Source organism: Chiloscyllium punctatum, chromosome 3 (assembly GCF_047496795.1).
Source record: "Chiloscyllium punctatum isolate Juve2018m chromosome 3, sChiPun1.3, whole genome shotgun sequence".
NCBI classification, from domain to species: domain Eukaryota; kingdom Metazoa; phylum Chordata; class Chondrichthyes; order Orectolobiformes; family Hemiscylliidae; genus Chiloscyllium; species Chiloscyllium punctatum.
The window spans coordinates 107,891,732-107,915,254 of NC_092741.1; the positions used below are offsets into that span (position 1 = coordinate 107,891,732).

At 42.2% G+C, this 23,523-nt stretch overlaps 1 protein-coding gene across 18 annotated transcripts in view; it reads right to left on the reverse strand.

The window, feature by feature from the left end:
• Positions 1–23,523, reverse strand: part of adgrb3 (adhesion G protein-coupled receptor B3) — an 838,641-nt gene that overhangs the window by 174,145 nt on the left and 640,973 nt on the right. For all 18 annotated transcript variants that reach the window (XM_072558131.1, XM_072558228.1, XM_072558211.1 and 15 more), the window contains 2 exons: positions 22,140–22,243; positions 17,303–17,405 (listed from right to left, as the gene is read on the reverse strand). In XM_072558131.1, the coding sequence (XP_072414232.1) occupies positions 17,303–17,405; positions 22,140–22,243 (207 nt within the window). The remainder of the gene's footprint in view (positions 1–17,302; positions 17,406–22,139; positions 22,244–23,523) is intronic.

Here is a 23,523-nt window from a genome sequence, read left to right on the forward strand (position 1 = left end):
AGAGAGAGAAAAAGAGAGAGAGAGTGAGAAAGTGAGAGTGAGAGTGAGTGACAGAGAGAGAGAGAGAGAGAGAGACAGAGAGAGAGAGAGAGAGACAGAGAGAGAGAGAGAGAGAGACAGAGAGAGAGTCACAGACAGTCAGAGACAGAGAAGATGAGAGAGAGAGAGAGAGAGAGAAGGAGGGAGGGAGGGGAGGGAGGAGAGAGAGAGAGAGAAAGTGAGAGTGACAGAGAGTGACAGAGAGTGACAGAGAGTGACAGAGAGTGACAGAGAGTGACAGAGAGTGACAGAGAGAGAGTCACAGACAGTCAGAGACAGAGAAGAGAGAGAGAGAGAAAAAAGAGAGTGAGAAAGTGAGAGTGAGAGTGAGAAAGTGAGAGTGAGAGTGAGAGAGAGTGAGAGAGAGAGAGAGAGTGAATGAGAGACTCAGAGAGACAGAGAGACAGAGAGACAGACACAGACAGGAGAGTGAGAGTGAGAGACAGAGAGAGAGAGAGACAGAGAGTCACAGACAGTCAGAGACAGAGAAGAGAGAGAGAAAGAGAGAGAGAGAGAGAGAGAGAGAGAGAGAGAGGGAAAAAGAGAGAGCGCGCGCACGCAGTGGGCGGCACGGTGGCACAGAGGTTAGCACTGCTGCCTCACAGCGCCGGAACTCCCACCTCAGGCAACTGTCTGTGTGGAGTTTTGCACGTTCTCCCTGTGTCTGCATGGGTTTCCTCCGGGTGCTCCAGTTTCCTCCCACAGTCCAAAGATGTGCACGTCATTGCCCATAGTGTTAGGTAAGGGGTAAATGTAGGGGTATGGGTGGGTTGCGCTTCGGCGGGTCAGTGTGGACTTGTTGGGGCCGAAGGGCCTGTTTCCACACTGTAATGTAATCTAATGTAATCAGTGGGGGGGAAGAGAGTGCTGGGCGGGAGTGGGGGGTGGGGGAAGAGAGAGTTTGGCTGGGGGGTGTGGGAGGGAAAGAGAGCGCGTTGGGCGGGGACGGAGGTTGGGGGGGGGGAAGAAAGAGAGCGTTGGGCGTGGGGGAGGTGGAGAAGAGAGCGTTGGGCTGGAGGGGGGTGGAGAGCGAGAGTGAGAGCGAGAGCGAGAGCGGGAGAGCAGGAGACAGCATGAAATAAAGTGTGAAATAAAGAGTGAATTAGAGGGTAATGCAAAAGTGAGAGATGGAGTGAAAGGGAGAGGGGGAGAGAAAGAGTGAGGGTTTTGAAAGACAGAAAGAGAAGGAAAGTGAGAGGGACAGAGAAACAGACAGAGAAAGAGCAAAAGAGAGACAGCGCGAGAGCAGGGAAGCAAAACAGAATGGAAGAAGCAAGAGTGAGACAGGGAGGAAGAGGAAGAAAGAGAAAGAAGGAGAAAGAGAGAGAGAGAGGGAAAAGAGAGGTGTGGGGTGGGGGTGAGAAAGAGAGATGAAGGAGGGAAAGAAGGAGAGTGAAAAAGAGAGACAAAGAGAAAGAGGGACACGGGAACAGAAAGAGCGATGAAGAGATAGCGAGAAAGGGAAAGAGAGCAGGAAAGAGAGAGTGAGTAAGAAAGAGTGAGAAAGAGTGACAGAGAGAAAAAGAAAGAGAGAGAGAGAGAAACAAAGAGAGAAAGAGAAGGACTGAGGTTGTGAAGGTAGGAACTTTATGGTGATCGCAACCAGTACTGGAATTGAACTTATGCTGCTGGTTTCACTCTACATTGGAAACTATCCATCCAGCCAAACTATAAGCTAAATGATCCCCTGGTCATGAGCCTGATGAAGGCATATCCCATTTACAACTTTGAATATGGACACTGTTGATTGCATGAAACTTCTCAAACTCTTCTTTGTTACTTATACTGAATTTTTCAGATGGCCACCAAGGAAACTGTCTGTTACAATTTCAACAGTCTTTAATGTTTTCAGTACATTCCTAACTGAATCACCCTGAATGAGTGCCTTTACTTTCTGCACCCATTCCTCACATTAGTGGATAAGACACAATCAGTGCTCCTCTGTGGAAAGAAGAACAGCATTAGGCCATTCAGCCACTTGAGCCTGCTTCATCATTCAATATGATCATGGCTTTTTCAATGTCCCTCACGTCCATTTACGTCTGAGCAGTGGCCCGAGAGGTTTCTAAAATCAGAGGGGCATGGATAGGGTGAATAGCCATGGTCATTTCCCCAGGGTAGGTAAATCCAAAACTAGAACACATGGGTTTAAGGTGAGAAGGGAACGATTTAAAAAGGACCTAAAGGGCAACTTTTTCACGCAGAGGGTGGCGCATATTTGGAATGAGCTGCCAGAGGTGGTGGTGGAAGGTGATATGAATACAGCATTTAAAAGGCATCAGAATGAGTATGCGAACAGAAACAATTTAGAGGGGAATGGGCCAAATGCTGGCAAATGGGACTAGATTAGTTTGGGATATTTGGTTGGCACGGACAAGTTGGACCGAAGGGTCTGCTTCTGTGCTATACCCCTCTATGACCTCCACTTTTCCCATATCCCTTGATTCCCCTACTGATCAAGAATCAGTCTCAGTCTTAAATGCACACAAGGACTCTGCCCAAGATTCTCAACTCTGAAGAACTCGCCAAAAGACAATGGGATTTTGAAATGCTAAGACAAATATCCTGAATCCATCCAGAAATACATTGCTGACTTGTATGGGTCTTTTTAGAAACAATGATAGAATAGTCTTAAATCTCCAGGATATGGATAATCAAAGTGTGGTCAATACCAGATTAGGAAGGGAGATGTGAACAGCCACATGGTAAGGCAGCCATGTTTTAGGGCTGTCCCAATCTTCATTCAAATCTGCAGGCTCTAGACACTGTAGCAGCAACAGTAATAAGTAAATGTCACTGAGAACCAGGAGGCTTTGAAAAATCTTTAAAACTCTTCAGTTTGATTCCTTATCTTTTAAACATCTACCAGTATAAAATGTAACATCCTGATAATTTATGTCCTGCAGAACATTTATTACTTTGAGGGAATCTTGCAATACTTCTGATATCCAGCTCTATTTAAGCTATAATCAGATGAAGAAAACCTCCTTTGTCTCCTGGTCCATAAAAATTCTTCCTTCTAATGAAAGTCTACCATGAGCTCTTTTTTTTTAAAGTTTATAACTTGTTAAAATGGCCGAATCTCATTAAACATACCTTTATTGTATATGCCTATGGCTGTAACTGACAGAATATTTAGATTTTCAGGGTGAAATGTGTGCTTTAAAAAAAGTCCTCATTTTTACACCAAGAAGTGCTGCTTTTATTTAAATTGACCACAAACTCAAGAATGTAAAAACACACATCTTCCTAGGTAAAAAAAAAAATCAGACAGATTAGACAGTAAGGGAAAAGGTTCCAGATCTATTCCAACCCTGTCCATGAAAACTGTTACGTTTCTAACTTTTCTCTGGTGCTGTGAGGCAGCAGTGCTAACCTGTAAGTCACTGTGCCACCCCAAAGATAGATTAAAAAAAACCTTGAAAAATGTGATAGAGATCTGCCTTGACACATCTGCCTTGCTTCCAATTTTCTTTGGTGGGGAAATCCTGAAAATCATGGTCATGAAGATTCAAAGTCCTGCCATCAATGGACTCTGTGAAAGGAATTCCATGCTAATGAATAAAATGCTGCACAAAATGTAAGCTTTTCAAATCAAATTGTAAGCTGACAACAGCTCTGGCATGAGCAGTTCTTGTAATAAATTCACATCAGACAGATGGAGGGCATAGTCTAACTCAGTTTGAGCATGGGAAAAATCATAAATTGCCTCCGTGCATTGAGATAGTCGTCCTGCACTCGGAGGCACTTTAGTCATTTTTGAAAGAACATATTGAAATGGCTTACAAGTAAGTAAAGAAGGTTGAGGTTTTGGAAAATATTGCATAAGGCCATTTCATGTGATATGGGCAAACAATGGTAAAAGTACGTAAATTGCTCCAGAGAAGAGCCAGTATAGAGAAAAAAAAAGATCAAATAGCCTTTTTCTGTGATGTAATGATTCAATCCAAGTCAGGAGTTAATTCAGGAGATTTGATGTATTATTAGAGAAAAGGGCATGAGAGGAATGGAGAGATCCTCATAGTTTAAGATGATGAGAGGCCTAGATAGAGTGAATAGTCAGAGATTTTTTTTCTCAGGGCAGAAATGGCTATCATGAGGGGGCATATGTTTAAGGCGATTGGAGGAAGGTTTAGGGGAGATGTCAGAGGGAGATGACAGAGTGGTCAGTGCAGGGAATGTACTACCAGCGGTTATAGTATAGTCAGGTACATCAGGGACATTTAAGCAACTCTTGGATAGGTACATGGACAATAGTAAAATGAGGGTATGTAGGTTAGTTTGACATTAGAGTAGAATAAAAGGATAGCACAACATCAAGGGCCAAAGGGCCTATACAATGCTGTACTGTTCTATAATAGATTGTGACGGTTAAACATACATATCAAACATGACGCCACTGGTGTAGGATATTGGAAATCAAATTCTGCTATTCTCAGAGTCCTTATGAAAAGTTTAAAAAAATTAAAGTATGCAGAATTTCCTGAATTTACATGTCTGTCATCACTAGGTCGACAGAAAACGCAGACCAGGTTTCCATACGGAACCAGATTACTACTTATTGTAGACAAATACCTCGCCTACAGGCAAACAATTATAAACATTGGCATATAATTCAATTTGTTAAAACTTTAATCTCTTATACCCTCTTCCTTTCATAAATAAATATGGGGGAAAAAGGGTGTTTTGGCAGAGGGAAAACTGGGAAAACAGTTCAGTGATGTCCTTTTACCAGAACTGCCTGGATGATTCTTGTGCTGATCAGAATGCTTATCAGTTTTCCTTCTCTGGATGCTTTCACTGTTTTGTAGAAGCACAGCGTCACTAGTTCACACTTATAAAAAGTATCTGACTTATGAATTAGATATCACAGTTTATAGAAACTACAAAGGAAGAAAAATAGATTTTCTTGAGGCTTAAAGTAGCTTTTACTGCAGAGAATGGAAAAGCTCCTGTGTTAGAGTTCTGAAGGCTTCTCTCCAACTTGTTCACAGCTTTCAACTATTCAGGTACCTGAGAACCAATGGCATAATTGTTGCCAGGCAGAAGGCCTTTGTCATTACTAACCAGTCATTAGTTCACAGACCAATCAGCTACTTCCTGCCACTGAATCTCCATTTACTTACTTACAGTGTGGAAACAGGCCCTTCGGCCCAACAAGTCCACACCGACCAGCCGAAGCGCAACCCACCCAGACCCATTCCCCTACATTTACTCCTTCACCTAACACTACGGGAAAATTTAGCATGGCCAATTCACCTAACCTGCACATTTTTGGACTGTGGGAGGAAACCGGAGCACCAGGAGGAAACCCACGCAGACACAGGGAGAATGTTCAAACTCCACACAGTCAGTCACCTGAGGTAGGAATTGAACCTGGGTTTCTGGCGCTGTGAGGCAGCAGTGCTCACCACTGTGCCACCGTGCCACCCATTTGTATACACCGTTGACTTCATCTCATCTGCATTTCCTCTACAACTGCTCGAACCTGCAGCTGTGTTAACAGTGCTTGAAACGAGAGCCAGGTTTCTGGTTTTCCTGCAGTAATCCTGAAGCAATCAGTTTTAAAATAGTACTTTTCCTATTTCAGTCCATTAAAAATACAGAAAATAAAAAGACATGATGATTTTGACAAAGGCAATGAAATTCTTAAGATGCATTCCTCTGGATCAATTAATCAATATTCACTTATCAACCGAAAGAATTAACTTTGTACCTCAAAAGTTCTGTAATGAGCGTACTGAGGAACAAAATGGGGTTAGGTTAACAGCTGGATTATGGCCACATGAGAGTGATCAAGACAATTGAGAATGTAATTGTGGGCGGCACGGTGGCACAGTGGTTAGCACTGCCTCACAGCGCCTGAGACCCGGGTTCAATTCCCACCTCAGGCGACTGACTGTGTGGAGTTTGCACGTCCTCCCCGTGTCTGCGTGGGTTTCCTCCGGGTGCTCCGGTTTCCTCCCACAGTCCAAAGATGTGCAGGTCAGGTGAATTGGCCATGCTAAATTGCCCATAGTGTTAGGTAAGGGGTAGATGTAGGGGTATGGGTGGGTTACGCTTCGGCGGGGCGGTGTGGACTTGTTGGGCCGAAGGGCCTGTTTCCACACTGTAAGTAATCTAATCTAATCTAATCTAATCTAATCACATCCCAAGGCCAGTTACTCAGATTGCATACTTGTGTATGTATTCCAGATGTGTCTAGTGAATGGAAGAGGCATGTGACAACATTGGGCGATGCAGGAAAAGCCACAGATAGTTTTTAAATGGGGGGGGGGTAGAATTGCTTAAAATTTCAAGATTAAAAGCTAAGAAGTGAGGTTGACTGTTGGACAGAATGGGTTGAATGGGTGGAGAGAAAGAAAGTGCAGTGCAAATGCTGTTAAAGGATCCAGGAGTGACTCTTGTTTTAGGAAATGATCATATACGAGAGAAAGACCACTCAGTCAATAATCAGAGGTAGATCTTGTATTAGTAATCCTGACAACCATAGATATTGGAGCTTGAATGAATTAAGCATATAAAATATAAGGAACAGAACAACCTGAGAACCAGAATAAGAATTTCTGATGATTGAGGTTTAGTGGTTGCCAATAAACATGACAAATGTGTACTGAAAAATTCCTTGCAGTTAGCTAAGGCAAGGACAGTTTTGAACACAATTGGTCAGTGCAGATGTAGTAGTCTCCCCCACAGCTAGAAAAGTATCTTAAAAACATTATTAGCTCTTTTGGGAAAAAATTCATGGAAGTATAAATGAATTAATTGAAAGGCTATGTTCATTCAGGGCAACACTTTTCAGACAGAAATATTTCTGAAATGCCCAGAGAGGTAGCAGATAAAGAAGGAAAACCACAAGCAACAAAACGAATACAGTTAGGGCCTAACTATTCTTTCCAGGATCCAATATCTGTTGGTGAGATTTCTTTTTCACTATCGAACTAAAAGCAGCTCCCACAATGTTTTATCGGTATCATGAAGGAAAACTTTCAAAGAACTTAATAATGCAATGATGACTTTGTTAAATGTGCAATAGTGCGGAATTTGGGAAATTAGTTCTGTGGAACATTGGAGTTGAATTTAAAATTGGAAGTTAGGCATAAGGGGCTTTTAGACAAATTAGTTTCAATGTTAAGCACAGCAGTTCCAGAGTAACACACTTAGAGAGTGTTAGTCCCTTCCTGGTTAATCATACTAGGTCATCACTGAAGGATGATGATGCACATAAAGAAGAAACAGGGCAACTGTGAAATTTGAATGATCAATAAAATAAGTCATGCAGTCAGTCTAGACCAAAGATTCATTTGATTTATGCACCATGTCAAAATGTTAGGAAGTGGAGAATATTTCAAGGGAAAATAAAGCAAGTTAAGTCTAGAGAAATGTGTACTTGAAATTCATCGCTAAGTGACCCAAACAACACTACACTAGTGATTTTCAGTGATGCTTCACAGGCTAATCTTCCTGTTGAGTAGAGTATTCAAGTATTTTCATAACATCTATGATGGAAATGCTGCCTCTTAGCTTGGACGATAAGAAAATAAGAAGGGTGCTCCAGAAACATTCGCTGTTGTGGAAGGATGATGGATGACAGCACAGTGGGATTGCTCCTTGGCCAGCAATCTTGAGGCTCACGGTAAAGCTCTGCAGACAGGAATTCAAGTCCCAATACTGCAGCTGGGGGAGCTTCGATTCAATTTGATTCAAAATCTGGAATAATTAGCTAAGTCACAGTAATAATGAACTATAAAAGTATATCTGATTCACCAATATCCTTTCAGGGGAAAGATCTGGAATCCTTACTTGTTTTGACCTACATATGACTCCAGACCCACATAAATGTGAATGATTCTTAACTGCCCTCTCAAATAGACACATTTTTAGCAGTCTGATAAACAACTAGATAGACCAAACATTGATGTATAAACCGAAAACACCAAAGGCATAATCTTTCCAGTCAGCCATGCAATGTCTTCCTCATACAGATTTCCATCATCATTCCTGTGTGTGTGCTGTCCTGTCAGTGAGACAGAGATACCAGCATGAGGCAGTGACACAGAACTTTACAACTGCGCAGGAGTTTTCCTGGGAGTCCTCACTATCAACTTTGATACTTCACAAAATCTCAGCAGCCCAAGTGACTTTGAGAAAACTGCCATTTACCACAATCCACCACACCCTCCCCAATTCCTTAACTGTTCAATCAATATTCATCCTTGTAAAACACCATTAGAGGACGCAATGTGGTTGGCAAGGGCATACAGTGTACTCAGAGAAGGAGATCAAATTTCATGAAGAACAGTTCAATCACACTACCAATGACAAAGTCATCCATGTCTGAGGGCATAACTGCCAGACTGCGACAGCAGTAGGTGGTGACAGCAACACCAATTGGGATGTTATATATCAGACAGTATCCACAGCACGGTTCGTTGCCTGTTCTGGCTAATGCAGATTCAGAACCTGCCTTCTTGCACTGCTAATGGCAGAGGCTGTGGCACTGTGGATGGAACCTGCCTTTGGCTGAGAACTTGAGAAGACAGGAAAGTAAAGATTGGACTCCTATTCTCAATTACCTCATGTTCCAGAATATAGCACTCGCTGGAAACTATAACTATCCATACTTGCAGTTAAAGCAGAAAATGTAACAAGCTTACACAATGATAGGGAAAAGCTAACACGAAGCTGAACGGAAAAGAGTCTGAAGCCTAAATGTTATTCAGAACGGAAGCTGTGAATTGAGAGTGGAAGATTCTGAATAAAGGATGAGCTATCAAAGTGGAATTGCTGCTCATGACCCCAATTATATTGTATAGAAGTGACAGGCCTGTCAGTCATGGCTTCTACTCCCAAATATGATTCTTTGGAAACCTACAGGCAAGCTCGTATGTCAAGCTGAATTATTCGGCCAGTTGAGCACAAACATGCTTCAGAATTGTGTGGTTTAGTGCCACACCATATGGCGCACATATTGATGATGCCAATGAACACAGGGCTGCAGCCACAATTTGCATTCATATAACACCTTTTAACAATGAAAGACAGCTCAAGCATCTCTCAGGGTGAAACTGATAGGCCTAATTGGGAGAACAAAACTGAAGCTTGGTTGATCGAGTAGGTTTTAAAGTGTGTTTAAAGCGGACAGTGAACAAGGAAAAAGAGATAGCTAGATAGAAAGTGCAATGCGAGGGAGAGGCAGGGAACAGGCTGGGATGAGAGAGAAAGAAAAGTGGGGAGAGAGAGGATCAATGTAGTGTATAGAGAAAAGGAACCCTGGGGAAGGGGAGGACAGAGAAAGAGAAACAGAAGATACAAAAGAGAGAAAGAAAGAAAGAAAGACACTGCTGCCTCACAGGACCAGGGACCCAGGTTCAATTCCAGCCTTGAGCAACTGTGTGTGGAGTTTGTACATTCTCCCATTGTCTACGTGGGTTTCCTTAGCATGCTCTGGTTTCCTCCCACAGTTCAAAAGTGCGCAGGTTAGGTAAATTGGCCATGCTAAATTGTCCCGGAGTGTCCAGGGATGTAGTGGTTAGGTGTGAAGGAACCCGGGGTAGAGAGGAAAAGAATATGGTTTAAACAAAAAGAGAGCGTCACAGAAAGGCATCATGGGGTGGAGAGAAAGATTGAAAAGGAAGATGGTGTAGTGAAAGAAGGGAATACGTGTAGAGGGAAAATAGCGAGGGAGAGAAATGTAGTACAAGAAAGGGAGAGAGAATGGGAATGTTGGTGGGTGAGGGGGGAACGAGATGAAGACCAAGGGCATGCTGAAAGGATGTGTGGGGTGGTGGGAAGAGAGAGATAGAGAAAGGGAATGTGGTGAAGAGAGAAAGGGGACATGAGGGAAAAGAGACAGAAAGAGAGAAAGGGAATGGTTAAGTCCAGAGCCATCAAAAGCATTGTGTCATACTTTAAGTTGATCAGATAACAAAGAATTGTTCAGAAAGGAGCCTGATCATTGAATTAGGCAACAATTGAAATGGTTTAACCTGGTCTCAGTGTTCAGTTCTTCTCGAGACATATGTAGTGCAACGAGGTTCAGACCTGACAGTATGATAGAGCATTCCTGCTGAATTTATCAGTGAATGAATAAATGTCAGTAAAGCAAAAGAAACAAACAGTGTTGGCATTAAAATTTTAAAAATAAATTTATAGATAAAGTTAGAAAAGTGCAACAAGTGAGGTAGCACCAGGACCAAAAGATTGATGATCTGAAAACATTGACTTTGCTGTTTTCACAAGTGTTTGGAACCAACTTGATCTATTCTGTTATGGTTATGGGTTTAAGACAGACTGGTTATGGGGAAGGTAAGGCCTTCACACTTGGGTTTCTTTATAACACTGATTATTAAACATCAAGATTAAACATTATAATACACAAGAACTACCAGGCAGGTTTTACCATTGTATATCTTACTACTATGTTATTGAAAGATTATTCCACAAATTCTACTGCCCAGTGTTAATCAGTCTAATCCACTTGTTTCATCACATACATTTCTTCACATTGTTAAACTCTGCCCACCTGGTACTATTTATTCCCAGTGATGTCCATGACATTGACACAAGATTGTTTAACTGTCTTAAAGCCCTTAGAAGGCATTTGATAAAGTGCCACTTAATGCTAAAACTAAGAAAAGAATCTATCATGTTGGGAGGTAGTATGGATAGAGGATTGGATGACCAATAGTAGACAGAGACGTTGGGATAAAGGAGGGCATTTTCAAAACAACAACTTGTAACTAGTGGTGTACCACAGGGATCACTGCTCAGGTGACAAATTTATTTACAATATACATCAATGACTGATGAGGAAAGTGAATGTCTATACCTATGTTTGCACATGAACCAAAAATGGGTGGAAAAAACAAACTGTGGGGATAACAGAATCTGCAGAGGTATACAGAGAGGTTAAGGCAAAAGGTTCACAGGTGGAATCATCTGGGAAACTGAGAGCTTATACACTTTGGCAGGAAGACTAGTGGAGCTGAATATTACTTAAGTGCAGAAAGGGTTCAGAAAGCCACAGAATAGAGGGATTTGGGGGTCTTTATACTGAATAACAAAAAAAACATACAATTTCAGTTGGGTAAAAGAAAGGGAAATAGAATGTTGGCCTTTATTTCACAAGGAATTGAATATAAAAGTAGGTCGATTTTTCTAAAATTATGCAAGTTATACCAAGGTATCTCTTTATCTAAATGAAGGGGTACTGGCATTGGAGGCAGTCCTGAGTAGGCTCACTGGGCTGATACAGGTATGGAGGGACTCTCTCATGGGAGTGTTGAATAGGTTGGGCCTGGATTCATTGGAGTTTACAAGAATAAGAGGAGACCTTATTAAAGCATACAAGATTCTTAAGGGACTTGATAGGGTAGATGCTCAAGAATTGTTTCCCTTGTGGGACAGTCTCAGAATAAGGGACAGTCATCTCTTTAAAATGGAGATGAGAAGGAATTTCTTCTCTCAGAATGCAGAGAACCTGTGGAATTCTTCACTGCAAAGGGCTGTCCAGGGTGGGCCATTATGTCTCATAAGCACAGCAACCTCAGCACCTGCGTCACCAAACAAACAAAAGTATCAATACTGCCCTTGGGATCGTTGCAAAGCTGTCTTTACTTTCACCCCTTGGCATGCTTTGTCCACGATCTGATGTACAGAAGAATTTTCTGTCAAATCACTGAAGACACAGTGACTGAAACAGTGCCATAATGAGTGACACAAGCAAAATACTCTGTGCTTAATTCCTTCACAGAGACTGGCTCTTTACTTGGAATGTGTAAGTAAGAGATCAAAAGCAGCGAGAGATGAGCAGAAATGTGTAAAAAAAAAACCTGCTTTTTTATATCAAATATAAAAAGTTATCACAAACAATCACACCAAAGTGGTAGTACAATAAGATCGAGAGTGACTTGTTTTACCTGAGTGACAAGCTTCAACAACAAAATCAAGTCAGATTGCCACAGTCTCATCAGGCTATAGGACTGTGTTTGCAGTGGAGAGAGATGATTGGTGGAAACCTGAATGGAACCTCAGCTGGTGTGGGAATTGAACTCATGTTGCCTTGCAGACCAACTATCCAGCCAACTGAGCTAAACCAACCCCCATCCAATAACAAACTGAAAACCATTGAAACATTCAAAGGTCACGTTCACCATGACTGCCTCAACAGACTGGCCAGTCAGTACATAACTCATCTCCTTCTTATTCTTTCAACATTAAGAAATTAATTCTGTCACTAGCGGCGATATTCCACAATGTCCTGAAAGTGAAAATGTTCCTGAGTTTTCTCAAGTTCTGGAATTAGCTGCCAAATCAGAAAGCTGAATGGGATATATAAATAATTAAGATCCTGATTGGAAGAGACTTTCTCCACTTGCTGACAAATGCCAGACCCATCCCCACATGGAGGTGAGCTCCAACGCAGCAGTCTGCCCTCATCCCCCAAATTGGAGCCCATTGGCAGGATTGCAGACAGCTAGACAGGGCTGTCCCTGATATCAGAGAAATAGAGCAGCCAGGCAGCTCGGCCTATTCACTTTCATCTTTGCCAGGTTGGCAGGGTCAGCAACACCAGGAGTGTCAGTGCGGACTCGATGGGCCAAATGGCCTGCTTCACATTGTAGGGATTCTATTAAACAAACAGAGAATGCAACAAAGGCAGACAGTTAAATTTGATGCAAAGAATAAGTTTAATGTGTTTCATGCAAAACCTCTATATCAAGTGCTGAGATATAAGAGCTATCTTTTCTCTCTGTTCCTAAGAGGGCCACATTGCATTTCAAATATGATTAACTTCAACTTCTTCAACAAGATCACAAGGTATAGACAATAAAAGGCCAATGTGACCAATTTTAATTCATCCGAAGAGACTCCAACATCTAGTTGGTTCCAATGCTTTTACATCTCCACGTGGAAGTCTACCCGACAGAGTGTTCAGTCTCTACGTGAAGAATTACCAATATCCAGCGTAAAGATAACTTCAGGAATAATATTTTCCCAAGTTGAAAATCACCAGTGCATCTAAGTCTTTCTTCAGAACACCAGCCATGGAACTTGAACACGAAACGGCAAATTTGAGACTCCTTTATAGTCTCCAGCACTCCTAACATACTGTATTTAGTAACGGACATGGTCTGGCATAGTGCTTTCCACACATTTACGCACTGTGGCCCCATTTTGAAGGTTGAAAATTGCAGTGACCCCTCACTGTGTGGAGCAGTGGTGGGGGTGCTGCAGATGGTAGAGGATTTCACAGAACTGTGAGAGGTGAGGCAAAGTGCTTAGTTTTGGAAAGCCTTATGTTTTCCCCTCCAGCTTTTATGGCATAAGCCAAAGGCCTTAAGCTTTGATCAGCTAAGCCATGGCCTGTCTAAAAAGACAAGCACTCAAGGAGCTTCACAGTAATGAAACTGGCTTGTGACCTCTGAATCTAATCTCAAGTCCAATGTGAGTCACAACATACAGTATGGGAAACTCTAGTCGAATATTTAAGTTTCTAAGCAAGGCAACCCAATTTCTCTCTGTTACCCAAATTAATAGACAATAGGTGCAGGAGTAGGCCATTCTGCCCTTCGAGCCTGCACCACCATTCAATAGAACATAGAACATAGAACAATACAGCACAGAACAGGCCCTCTGGCCCACGATGTTGTGCCGAACATTTGTCCTAGCTTAAGCACCTATCTATGTACCTATCCAATTGCCGCTTAAAGGTCACCAATGATTCTGACTCTGCCACTCCGACAGGCAGCGCATTCCATGCCCCCACCACTCTCTGGGTAAAGAACCTACCCCTGACATCCCCCCTATACCTTCCACCCTTCACCTTAAATTTATGTCCCCTTGTAACACTCTGTTGTACCCGGGGAAAAAGTTTCTGACTGTCCACTCTATCTATTTCCCTGATCATCTTATAAACCTCTATCAAGTCACCCCTCATCATTCGCCGTTCCAATGACAAAAGGCCTAGCACTCTCAACCTATCCTCGTACGACCTACTCTCCATTCCAGGCAACATCCTGGTAAATTTCCTCAGCACCCTCTCCAAAGCTTCCACATCTTTCCTAAAGTGAGACGACCAGAACTGCGCACAGTACTCCAAATGTGGACTTACCAAGGTCCTGTACAGCTGCAACATCACCTCATGACTCTTGAATTCAATCCCTCTGCTAATGGACGCTAATACGCCATAGGCCTTCTTACAAGCCCTATCCACCTGAGTGGCAACTTTCAAAGAGCTATGAACACAGACCCCAAGATCCCTCTGCTCCTCCACCTTACTTCAATATGATCATGGCTGATCATCCTTAATCAGTATCCTGTTCTTGCCTTATCTCCATAACCCTTGATTCAACTATCCTTGAGAGCTCTTTCCAACTATTTCTTAAATGAATCCAGGGACTTGGCCTCCACTGCCCTCTGGGGCAGTGCATTCCACACAGCCACCACTCTCTGGGTGAAGAAGTTTCTCCTCATCTCTGTCCTAAATGGTCTCCCCTGTATTTTTAAGCTGTGTCTTCTGGTTTGGCACTCACCCATCAGCGGAAACATGTTTCCTGCCTCCAGAGTGTCCAATCCTTTAATAATCTTACATGTCTCAATCAGATCCCCTCTCAGTCTTCTAAACTCAAGGGTATACAAGCCCAGTCGCTCCAGTCTTTCAGTGCAAGGTAATCCCACCATTCCAGGAATTGATCTCATGAACCTACGCGGCACTCCCTCAATAGCTAGAATGTCTTTCCTCAAATTTGGAGACCAGAACTGCACACAATACTCCAGGTGTGGTCTCACCAGAGTCCTGTACAGCTGCAGAAGAACCTCTTTGCTTCTATACTCAATCCCTCTTGTTATGAAGGCCAGCGTACTATTAGCCTTCTTCACTACCTGCTGTACCTGCATGCTTACCTTCATTGACTGGTGTACAAGAACACCCAGATCTCTTTGTACTGCTCCTTTACCTAAATTGATTCCATTTAGGTAGTAATCTGCCTTCCTGTTCTTGCCACCAAAGTGGATAATCATACATTTATCCATATTAAACTGCATCTGCCATGCGTCTGACCACTCACCTAACCTGTCCAGGTCACCCTGTAATCTCCTAACATCCTCCTCACATTTCACCCTGCCACCCAGCTTAGTATCATCAGCAAATTTGCTAATGTTATTACTAATACCATCTTCTATATCATTAATATATATTGTAAAAAGCTGCGGTCCCAGCACTGATCCTTGCGGTACCCCACTGGTCACGGCCTGCCATTCCAAAATGGAGCCATTTATTTATTTATGAAACTTTGTTTCCTGTTAGTCAACCAACTTTCAATCCAAGTTAGTGCTTTGCCTCCAATACCATATGCCCTAATTTTGCTCACTAACCTCCTATGTGGGACTTTATCAAAAGCTTTCTGAAAGTCCAGGTACACTACATCTACTGGATCTCCCTCGTCCATCTTCAGAGTTACATCCTCAAAAAATTCAAGATTAGTCAAGCACGATTTCCGCTTCATAAATCCATGCTGACTCTGACCTATCCTGTTACTACTATCCAGATGTGTTGTAATTTCATCCTTTATAATACACTCCAGCATCTTTCCCACTACGGAGGTCAGACTATAATTTCCTGCTTTCTCTCTTCCTCCTTTCTTAAAAAGTGGTTCAACATTAGCCACCCTCCAATCCGCAGGAACTGATCCAGAATCTATCAAACTCTGGAAAATAATCACCAACGCATCCACGATTTCTCGTGCCACCTCCTTCAGTACCCTGGGATGTAGACCATCAGGCCCCGGGGACTTATCAACCTTCAGACCTAACAGTCTCTCCAACACTAATTCCTGGCAAATATAAATTCCTTTAAGTTCAGGTCCTTCAGCCACTGTTACCTCAGGAAGATTGCTTGTGTCTTCCCCAGCGAACACAGATCTGAAGTACCCATTTAATTCTTCTGCCATTTCTTTGTTCCCTGTTTCTGTCTTCAAGGGCCCAATTTTAGTCTTAACCATTTTTTTGCCTTTCACATACCTAAAAAAAGCTTTTACTATCCTCCTTTATATTTTTGGCCAGTTTACCTTCGTACCTCATTTTTTCTCTGCATATTTCCTTCTTAGTAATCCTCTGTTGTTCTTTAAAAGCTTCCCAGTCCTCCATTTTCCCACTTACCTTTGCTATGTTATACATTTCCTCTTTTAACTTTATATGTTTCTGAACTTCCCGCGTCAGCCATGGCCACCCATGCCTTTTCCTTTTTGGAATGAGCTGATCTTGCATCTTCTGCATTATACTAAGAAATATCTGCCATTGTTCCTCCACTGTCATCCCAGCTAAGGTATTGCACCATTGAACTTTGGCCAGCTCCTCCCTCATAGCTCCATAGTTCCCTTTATTCAACAGAAATATTGTCACTTCAGATTGTACCCTCTCCTTCTCAAATTGCAGATGGAAGCTTATTGTATTATGGTCACTACTTCCCAATGGTTCCTTCACTTCGAGGTCCCTGATCAATTCTGGTTCATTGCACAAAACCAAATCCAGAATTGCCTTCTCCATGGTAGGCTCCAGCACCAGCTGTTCTAAGAATCCATCTCGGAGGCACTCCACAAAGTCCCTTTCTTGAGTCCAATACCATCCTGATTCTCCCAGTCTACCTGCATGTTGAAATCCCCCATAACAACTGTAGTAACATCTTTGCGACAGGCCAATTTCAACTCCTGATTCAACTTACATCCGACGTCCAGACTACTGATTGGGGGCCTGTAGATAACTCCCAAGGAGGTCTTTTTACCCTTAGAATTTCTCAGCTCTATCCACACTGACTCTACATCCCCTGATTCTAGGTCCCCCCGCGCAAGGGACTGAATATCATCCCTTACCAACGTGGCTACCGCACCCCCTCTGCCTGTCAGTCTGTCCTTAAGATAGCACGTGTAGCCTTGAAGATTCTCACATACTTTTGCCTTCCAGTAATACAAAACAACTAATATCTTGATGAATTCAGCATGAAAAGTCAGAACTGCTACAACTGCTTCAATCAAATTGAGGCTACATGTTTTCTGCAGAGCTTGTGCCACACAGCCTAATGAGATGCATCAACAGACACACCAAATTACAAACCACGAGGGAACACTGGCTCAGACTGGTGCTTTCACACATCCTGTAGATGCCACACAGGCAGCACAGAAGTCATGTTACCCACTTGTCTTGGGACTTTGACATTTTCACAGATTTAAGAGAAAAAGACTATTGCAAATGCTGACTTTGGTACCTTATTCCGAGTCTGTGTTTGTCCAACCACAATGAGGATATTGGATGAGATGATGGAGAAGCAAAAGTTTATCAGAATAATCGACCTTTCAGATCGGATGTACCTACACAAACACAAAAGGAAACCCATTTTGTAGTTTTGAGAGCAGCAAAAGGGGTAGATCTCCACAAATATTCTCCACCATCTTGCAATGGTTTTCTTTCCAATTGTCTTTAGCTCAGATAACACAATTACAGCTGAAAACACAAAGGTAAGAGAGGTAGGCATGTAGTACAGGAGTCTCTGTGGCTATCCCCATTTCAAACAAGTATGCTGTTTTGGAAAATGTAGGGGGTAATGGATTCTCAGGAGAATGTAGCACGAACAGCCAAGTTTCTGGAATTGAGACTGGCTCTAATGCATTGAGGGGTACATCGGGTTCCAAGAGATCAATTGTGTTAGGGGGCTCTCTAGTCCGAGGCACAGACAGATGTTTCTGTGGCCAGCAGCGAAAATTCACAACGGTGCGTTGCCCCCCTGGTGCCAGGATCAAGGATGTTTCAGAGAGGGTGCAGAATGATCTCAAAAGGGGAGAGGAAAAAGCAGAGGGTCATCATACACATTGGAACTGGTGACATAGGAAGGGAAAAGGTTGAGATTCTGAAGAGAGAATACAGAGAGTTAGGCACAAACTTTAAAAGGAGGTTCTATGAGGAGTAATATCTGGATTACTCCCAGTGCTACGAGCGAGTGAGGGTAGGAATAGGAGAATAGAGTAGAGGAATGCATAGCTGAAGAGCTGGTGTATGGGAGAAGGCTTCACATTTTTGGATCATTGGAATCTCTTCTGGGGTAGAAGTGACCTGTACAAGAAGGACTGTTTGGACCTCAATTGAAAGGGGACGAATATACTGGCAGGGAGATTTGCTAGAGCTGGTCAGAACGATTTAAACTAGTAAGGTTGTGGGGAGGAGTGGATGGGACCCAGGGAGATCATGAGAAAAGAGATCAATCAGAGACAGGTACAGTTGAAAAGAGGCGAGTCAAACAGTCAGGGACAAAGCAGAGAACCAGATAAATTAGACTGCATTTATTTCAATGCAAGGGGCCTAACAGGGAAAGCAGATGAGCTCAGGGCATGGTTAGGAACACATAGCAATTACAGAAACATGGCTCAGGGATGGACAGGACTAGTAGCTTAATGTCCTAGGATACAAATACTACTGGAAGGACAGAATGGGAGGCAAGAGAGGAGGGGGAAAAGTGGCGTTTTTGATAAGGGATAGCATTATAGCTGTACTGAGGGAGGATATTCCCAGAAATACATCCAGGGTGGAACTGAGAAATAAGAAAGGGATGATCATCTTATTGGGATTGTATTACACACCCCCTAACAGTCAGAGGGAAATTGAGAAACAAATTTGTAAGGAGATCTCGGTTATTTCGAAGAATAATAGGGTGGTTATGGTATGGGATTTTAACTTTCCAAACATAGCCTGGGACTGCCATAGCATTAAGGGTTTAGATGGAGAGGAATTTGTTAAGTGTGTACAAGAAAGTGTTTGGATTCAGTATGTGGATGTACCTACTAGAGAAGGTGAAAAATATGACCTACTCTTGGGGAAAAAGGTAGGGCAGGTGACTGAAATGTCAGTGGGGGAGCACTTTGGGGCCAGCAACCATAATTCTATTAGTTTTAAAATAGTGATGGAAAAAGATCTCAAAGTTGAAGCTCTAAATTGGAGAAAGGCCAATTTTGACGGTATGAGGCAAGAACTTTCAAAAGCTGATTGGAGGCAGATGTTTGCAGGTAAAGGGACAGCTGGAAAATGGGAAGTCTTCAGAAATGAGATAACAAGAGTGCAGAGACAGTATGTTCCTGTTAGGGTGAAAGGAAAGGCCGGTAGGTATAGGGAATGCTGGATGATGAAAAAAATTGAGGGTTTGGTTAAGGATAAGAACGAAGCATATACCAGGTATAGACAGGCTAGATCAAGTGAATCCTTAGAAGAGTACAAAGGCAGTAGGAGTATACTTAAGAGGGAAATCAGGAGGACAAAACGGGGACATGAAATAACTTTGGCAAATAGAGTTAAGGAGAATCCAAAGGATTTTTACAAATACATTAAAGACAAAAGGGTAACTAGGGAGAGAATAGAGCCTCTCAAAGATCAGCAAGGCGGCCTTTGTGTGGAGCTACAGGAGATGTGGGAGATACCAAATGAGCATTTTGCATCAGTATTTACTTTGGAAAAGGATATGGAAGATATAAAATGTAGGGAAATAGATCGTGACATCATGAAAAATGTCAATATTACAAAAGGAGGAATGTCTTGAAATGCATAAAAGTGGATACATCCCCATGACCAGATCAAGTGTACGCCAGAACTCTGTGGGAAAAGCAGGAAAGTGATTGCTGGGCCTCTTGCTGAGATATTTAGATCATCGACAGTGACAAGTGAGATGCCGGAAGATTGGAGGTTGGCTAATGTGGTGCCACTGTTTAGGAAAGGTGGTAAAGACAAGCCAGGGAACTAAAGACTAGCGAGCCTGACCTCGGTGGTGGGCAAGTTGTTGGAGGGAGTCCTGAGGGACAGGATGTACATGTATTTGGAAAGGCAAGGACTAATTAGGGATAGTCAACATGGCTTTGTGCATGGGAAATCATGTCTCACAAACGTGGTTGAGTTTTTTGAAGTAGTAACAAAGAGGATTGATGAGGACAGAGTGGTAGATGTGATCTATATGGACTTCAGTAAGGCGTTCAACAAGGTTCCCCATGGGAGACTGATTAGCAAGGTTAGATCTCATGGAATAAAGGGAGAACTAGCCATTTGGATGCAGAACTGGCTCAAAGGTAGAAGACAGAAGGTAGCGGTGGAGGGTTGTTTTTCAGGTTGGAGGCCTGTGAACAGTAGAGTGCCACAAGGATCGGTTCTGGGTCCACTACTTTTCATCATTTATATAAAGGATTTGGATGTGAGCATAAGAGGCATATAGTTAGTAAGTTTGCAGACAACACCAAAATTGGAGGGGTAGTGGACAGCAAAGAATTATAATCTTGGATTATAATGGGATCTTAATCAGAGGGGCCAATGGTCTGAGAAGTGGCAGAGTTTAATTTAGATTATTGCGAGGTGGTGCATTTTGGGAAAGCAAATCTTAGCAGGACTTGTACACTTAATGATAATGTCCTTGGGAGTGTTGCTGAACAAAGACCTTGGAGAGCAGATTCATAGCTCCTTGAAAGTGGAGTCGCAGGTAGATAGGATAGTGAAGGCGGCGTTTAGTATGCTTTCCTTTATTGGTCAGAGTATTGAGTACAGGAGTTGGGAGGTCATGTTGCGGTTGTACAGGACATTGGTTAGGCCACTGTTGGAATATTGTGTGCAATTCTGGTCTCCTTCTTATCAGAAGGATGTTGTGAAATTTGAAAGAGTCCAGAAAAGACTTACAAGGATGTTGCCAGGGTTGGAGGATTTGAGCTATAGGGAGAGGTTGAATAGGCTGGGGCTGTTTTCCCTGGAACATCAGAGGCAGAGGGCTGATCTTATAAAATCATGAGGGGCATGGATAGGGTGAATAGAAAAAGTCTTTTCCCTGGGGTGAGGGAGTCCAGAACGAGAGGGCGTAGGTTTAGGTTGAGAGGGGAAAGATATAAAAGAGACCTAAGGGGCAACTGTTTCACGCAGAGGGTGGTGCGTGTCTGGAATGGGTTGCCAGAGGGAGTGGTGGAGGCTGGTAAAATTGCAATATTTAAAAGACATCTGGATGGGTATATGAATAGGAAGGGTTTGGAGGGATATGGGCTGGGTGCTGGCAGATGGGACTAGCTTGGGTTGGGATATCTGGTTGGCATGGATCGAAGGGTCTGTTTCTGTGCTGTACATCTCAATGACTCTATGAACACACCAAAAGAGGTGGGAGTACACAACAGTTTCACAGGAATTAGGCGTAAGTAATGAAAATTATTATTTTTCCTTTTGTTACGGAAAACTAAACAGAGCATAGTAACATGCATGCAACAATAAATGAGTTAATAGCAAGTGATGTATTGCAACTCGAACTGACAGGTCATATTTTATTTATCTGGTGACTTTGATATGCTTCTGCTTAATTGTCCTAAACAAAGTACAATTATTACATAATTTGCTGCATAAAATTGATCAACTTGTTACACAGATGTAACCTTTTGATTGAAGACTTGCAAAACTTTATCTCTTCAAATTGCATTAATTTTAAAAAGTCCTGGTCTGATTATTGGAGATGATTATTGGAGAAGAAGCGAAATAAACTTTTGTCTGATCACAACAGAAGCTCAGATAGTCAGTGAACGAGCCCAACCCTCAGCAATGACCACTGCCAAACTCCAAATACTGATATTGACAACGGTAGTCTGTACTACCTACGAAAACATTTTCTCTGCAACTTGTGACAAATATTAGAAGACAGTCATGTAGTAATGTCACTGAACTAGTAATTCGGAGACTCAAGCTAATGCTTTACAGGCATAGACTGAAATCTGACCTCAGCCACTGGTGGAATTTGTATTTATTTAAAAGAAGTAAAAAAGGGAATCTGGGTGAAAGAAACCAACAATGGTCATAAAAACCTATCTTGTTCACTAACCTCTTTTGGGACCTTACTTTACCTGCTTTGGCCTAAATGGTCACAAGACCTCCAGCTATGTGGTCAAATCAAATGCTTTCAAGGGCAAGTAGGGATGGCAACAAATGCTTTCCTTGCCAATGATATTCACATACAAGGAGGTGTCTTAGCTGTTCATTCGAACAATAAAACATTGTCCTTAAATAATTTCACAATCAAATCAGCAATGGATGAGTTTGAAGGTACACACCTCCACAGCACAGCATAGACGACTGCGAGAGCGATGAGGGCCATACATGAGAGACCGCAGCCTACTATCAAAGTGACTGAAGGCATGTCAGCGTTCTCCATACCCTGCAGAGCAAAACCAAAACAAAGACAATTTAACAAACACAACAGAAATTTTCTTCTTCACAATTAACTACTTCTTCAATTCTTTATTCTCCTTAAAAATATTTGGTCAAAGACTGGACTCATACAATTTTATTAAGTGATGACAGAAGCATCAAAATGCAGGGGAAATAAAATTACTTTCAGTTAACTATGAAGACATTGCATGCAACAACTTGCATGTACCCTTCAAATTTTATAAATCCTTTGACATCATCTTCCAAACACACGAACCTCCACCGCTTGAAAGAAGAGCAGATATATGGGAAGAATACCACCATATGCACCACATACAAGCCACTCAGCATCTGGAGTTGGAAATATATCACTAGTCCCTCAGTATCAATGAGTCGAAAAATCAACTCCGAACTCCTAATGGAATTGTGGATCTATTTACAGCACATCGAATGCAGTATTCATGCAGACGCTCACCACCACCTTCAAGGGCAACAAGGGATGGACAATAAATCCTGGCTTTATCAGATACGGCTACATCCCAAGAATAAAGAAAAGGAAGAAACAAATTATCGCACAATTGGGGCATGCACTGGACATGCTGAAAAGAAATTACATGAGAAATTGAAAATAAACAAACAAACGACTTTGCACATATCAGCTTATGACTGGCATAGACACTAAACAAGCTGATGACCTGCATTCCAATGAGATTTATTTGCTGATGTTATCTTGTATCTTAATTACAGGACACATCAAAAGTTCATTGCTTCGCTTAACATTAAATTCCTGCATTTTTAAAAACAGGAAGTCATTCTTTCAAGTGAATTTTTAATTTTGTTTGGGAATAGAAATGTTGCCTTTTTAATGCTTCTGTAATAGTCTGTCACAAGGGACTCGCATAGCTAGCTTCAAGCTGCATCGGCATCTACATTGCTTAAAACTGGGACACACTAGATTAATTTGCATGATGATATGTCAATGCTGCTGAGTGGCAAGAATGGGGATGTATAGTTAAGCAAGACAGTTAGACATGATCAATTTACAAGACTTCTCACTGGTAAGAACATCAGCTGTATCATACTTACTTCAATACAAACAGAAATGATGCTTAATTGGTGTTACTCTGTTCTGTCAACTGTACTATCAGGGTTTGAAATGTAGGAGTTCAGAAGTAGCATACATTCCACAATATTTCGACCAAGAAAGACAAAGGCAGCCAGATACATGGTGAAGCCACTTACTTTGGTCTGTTGAACTTATTTTGGCTCTTCAGTTGTATGCAATAA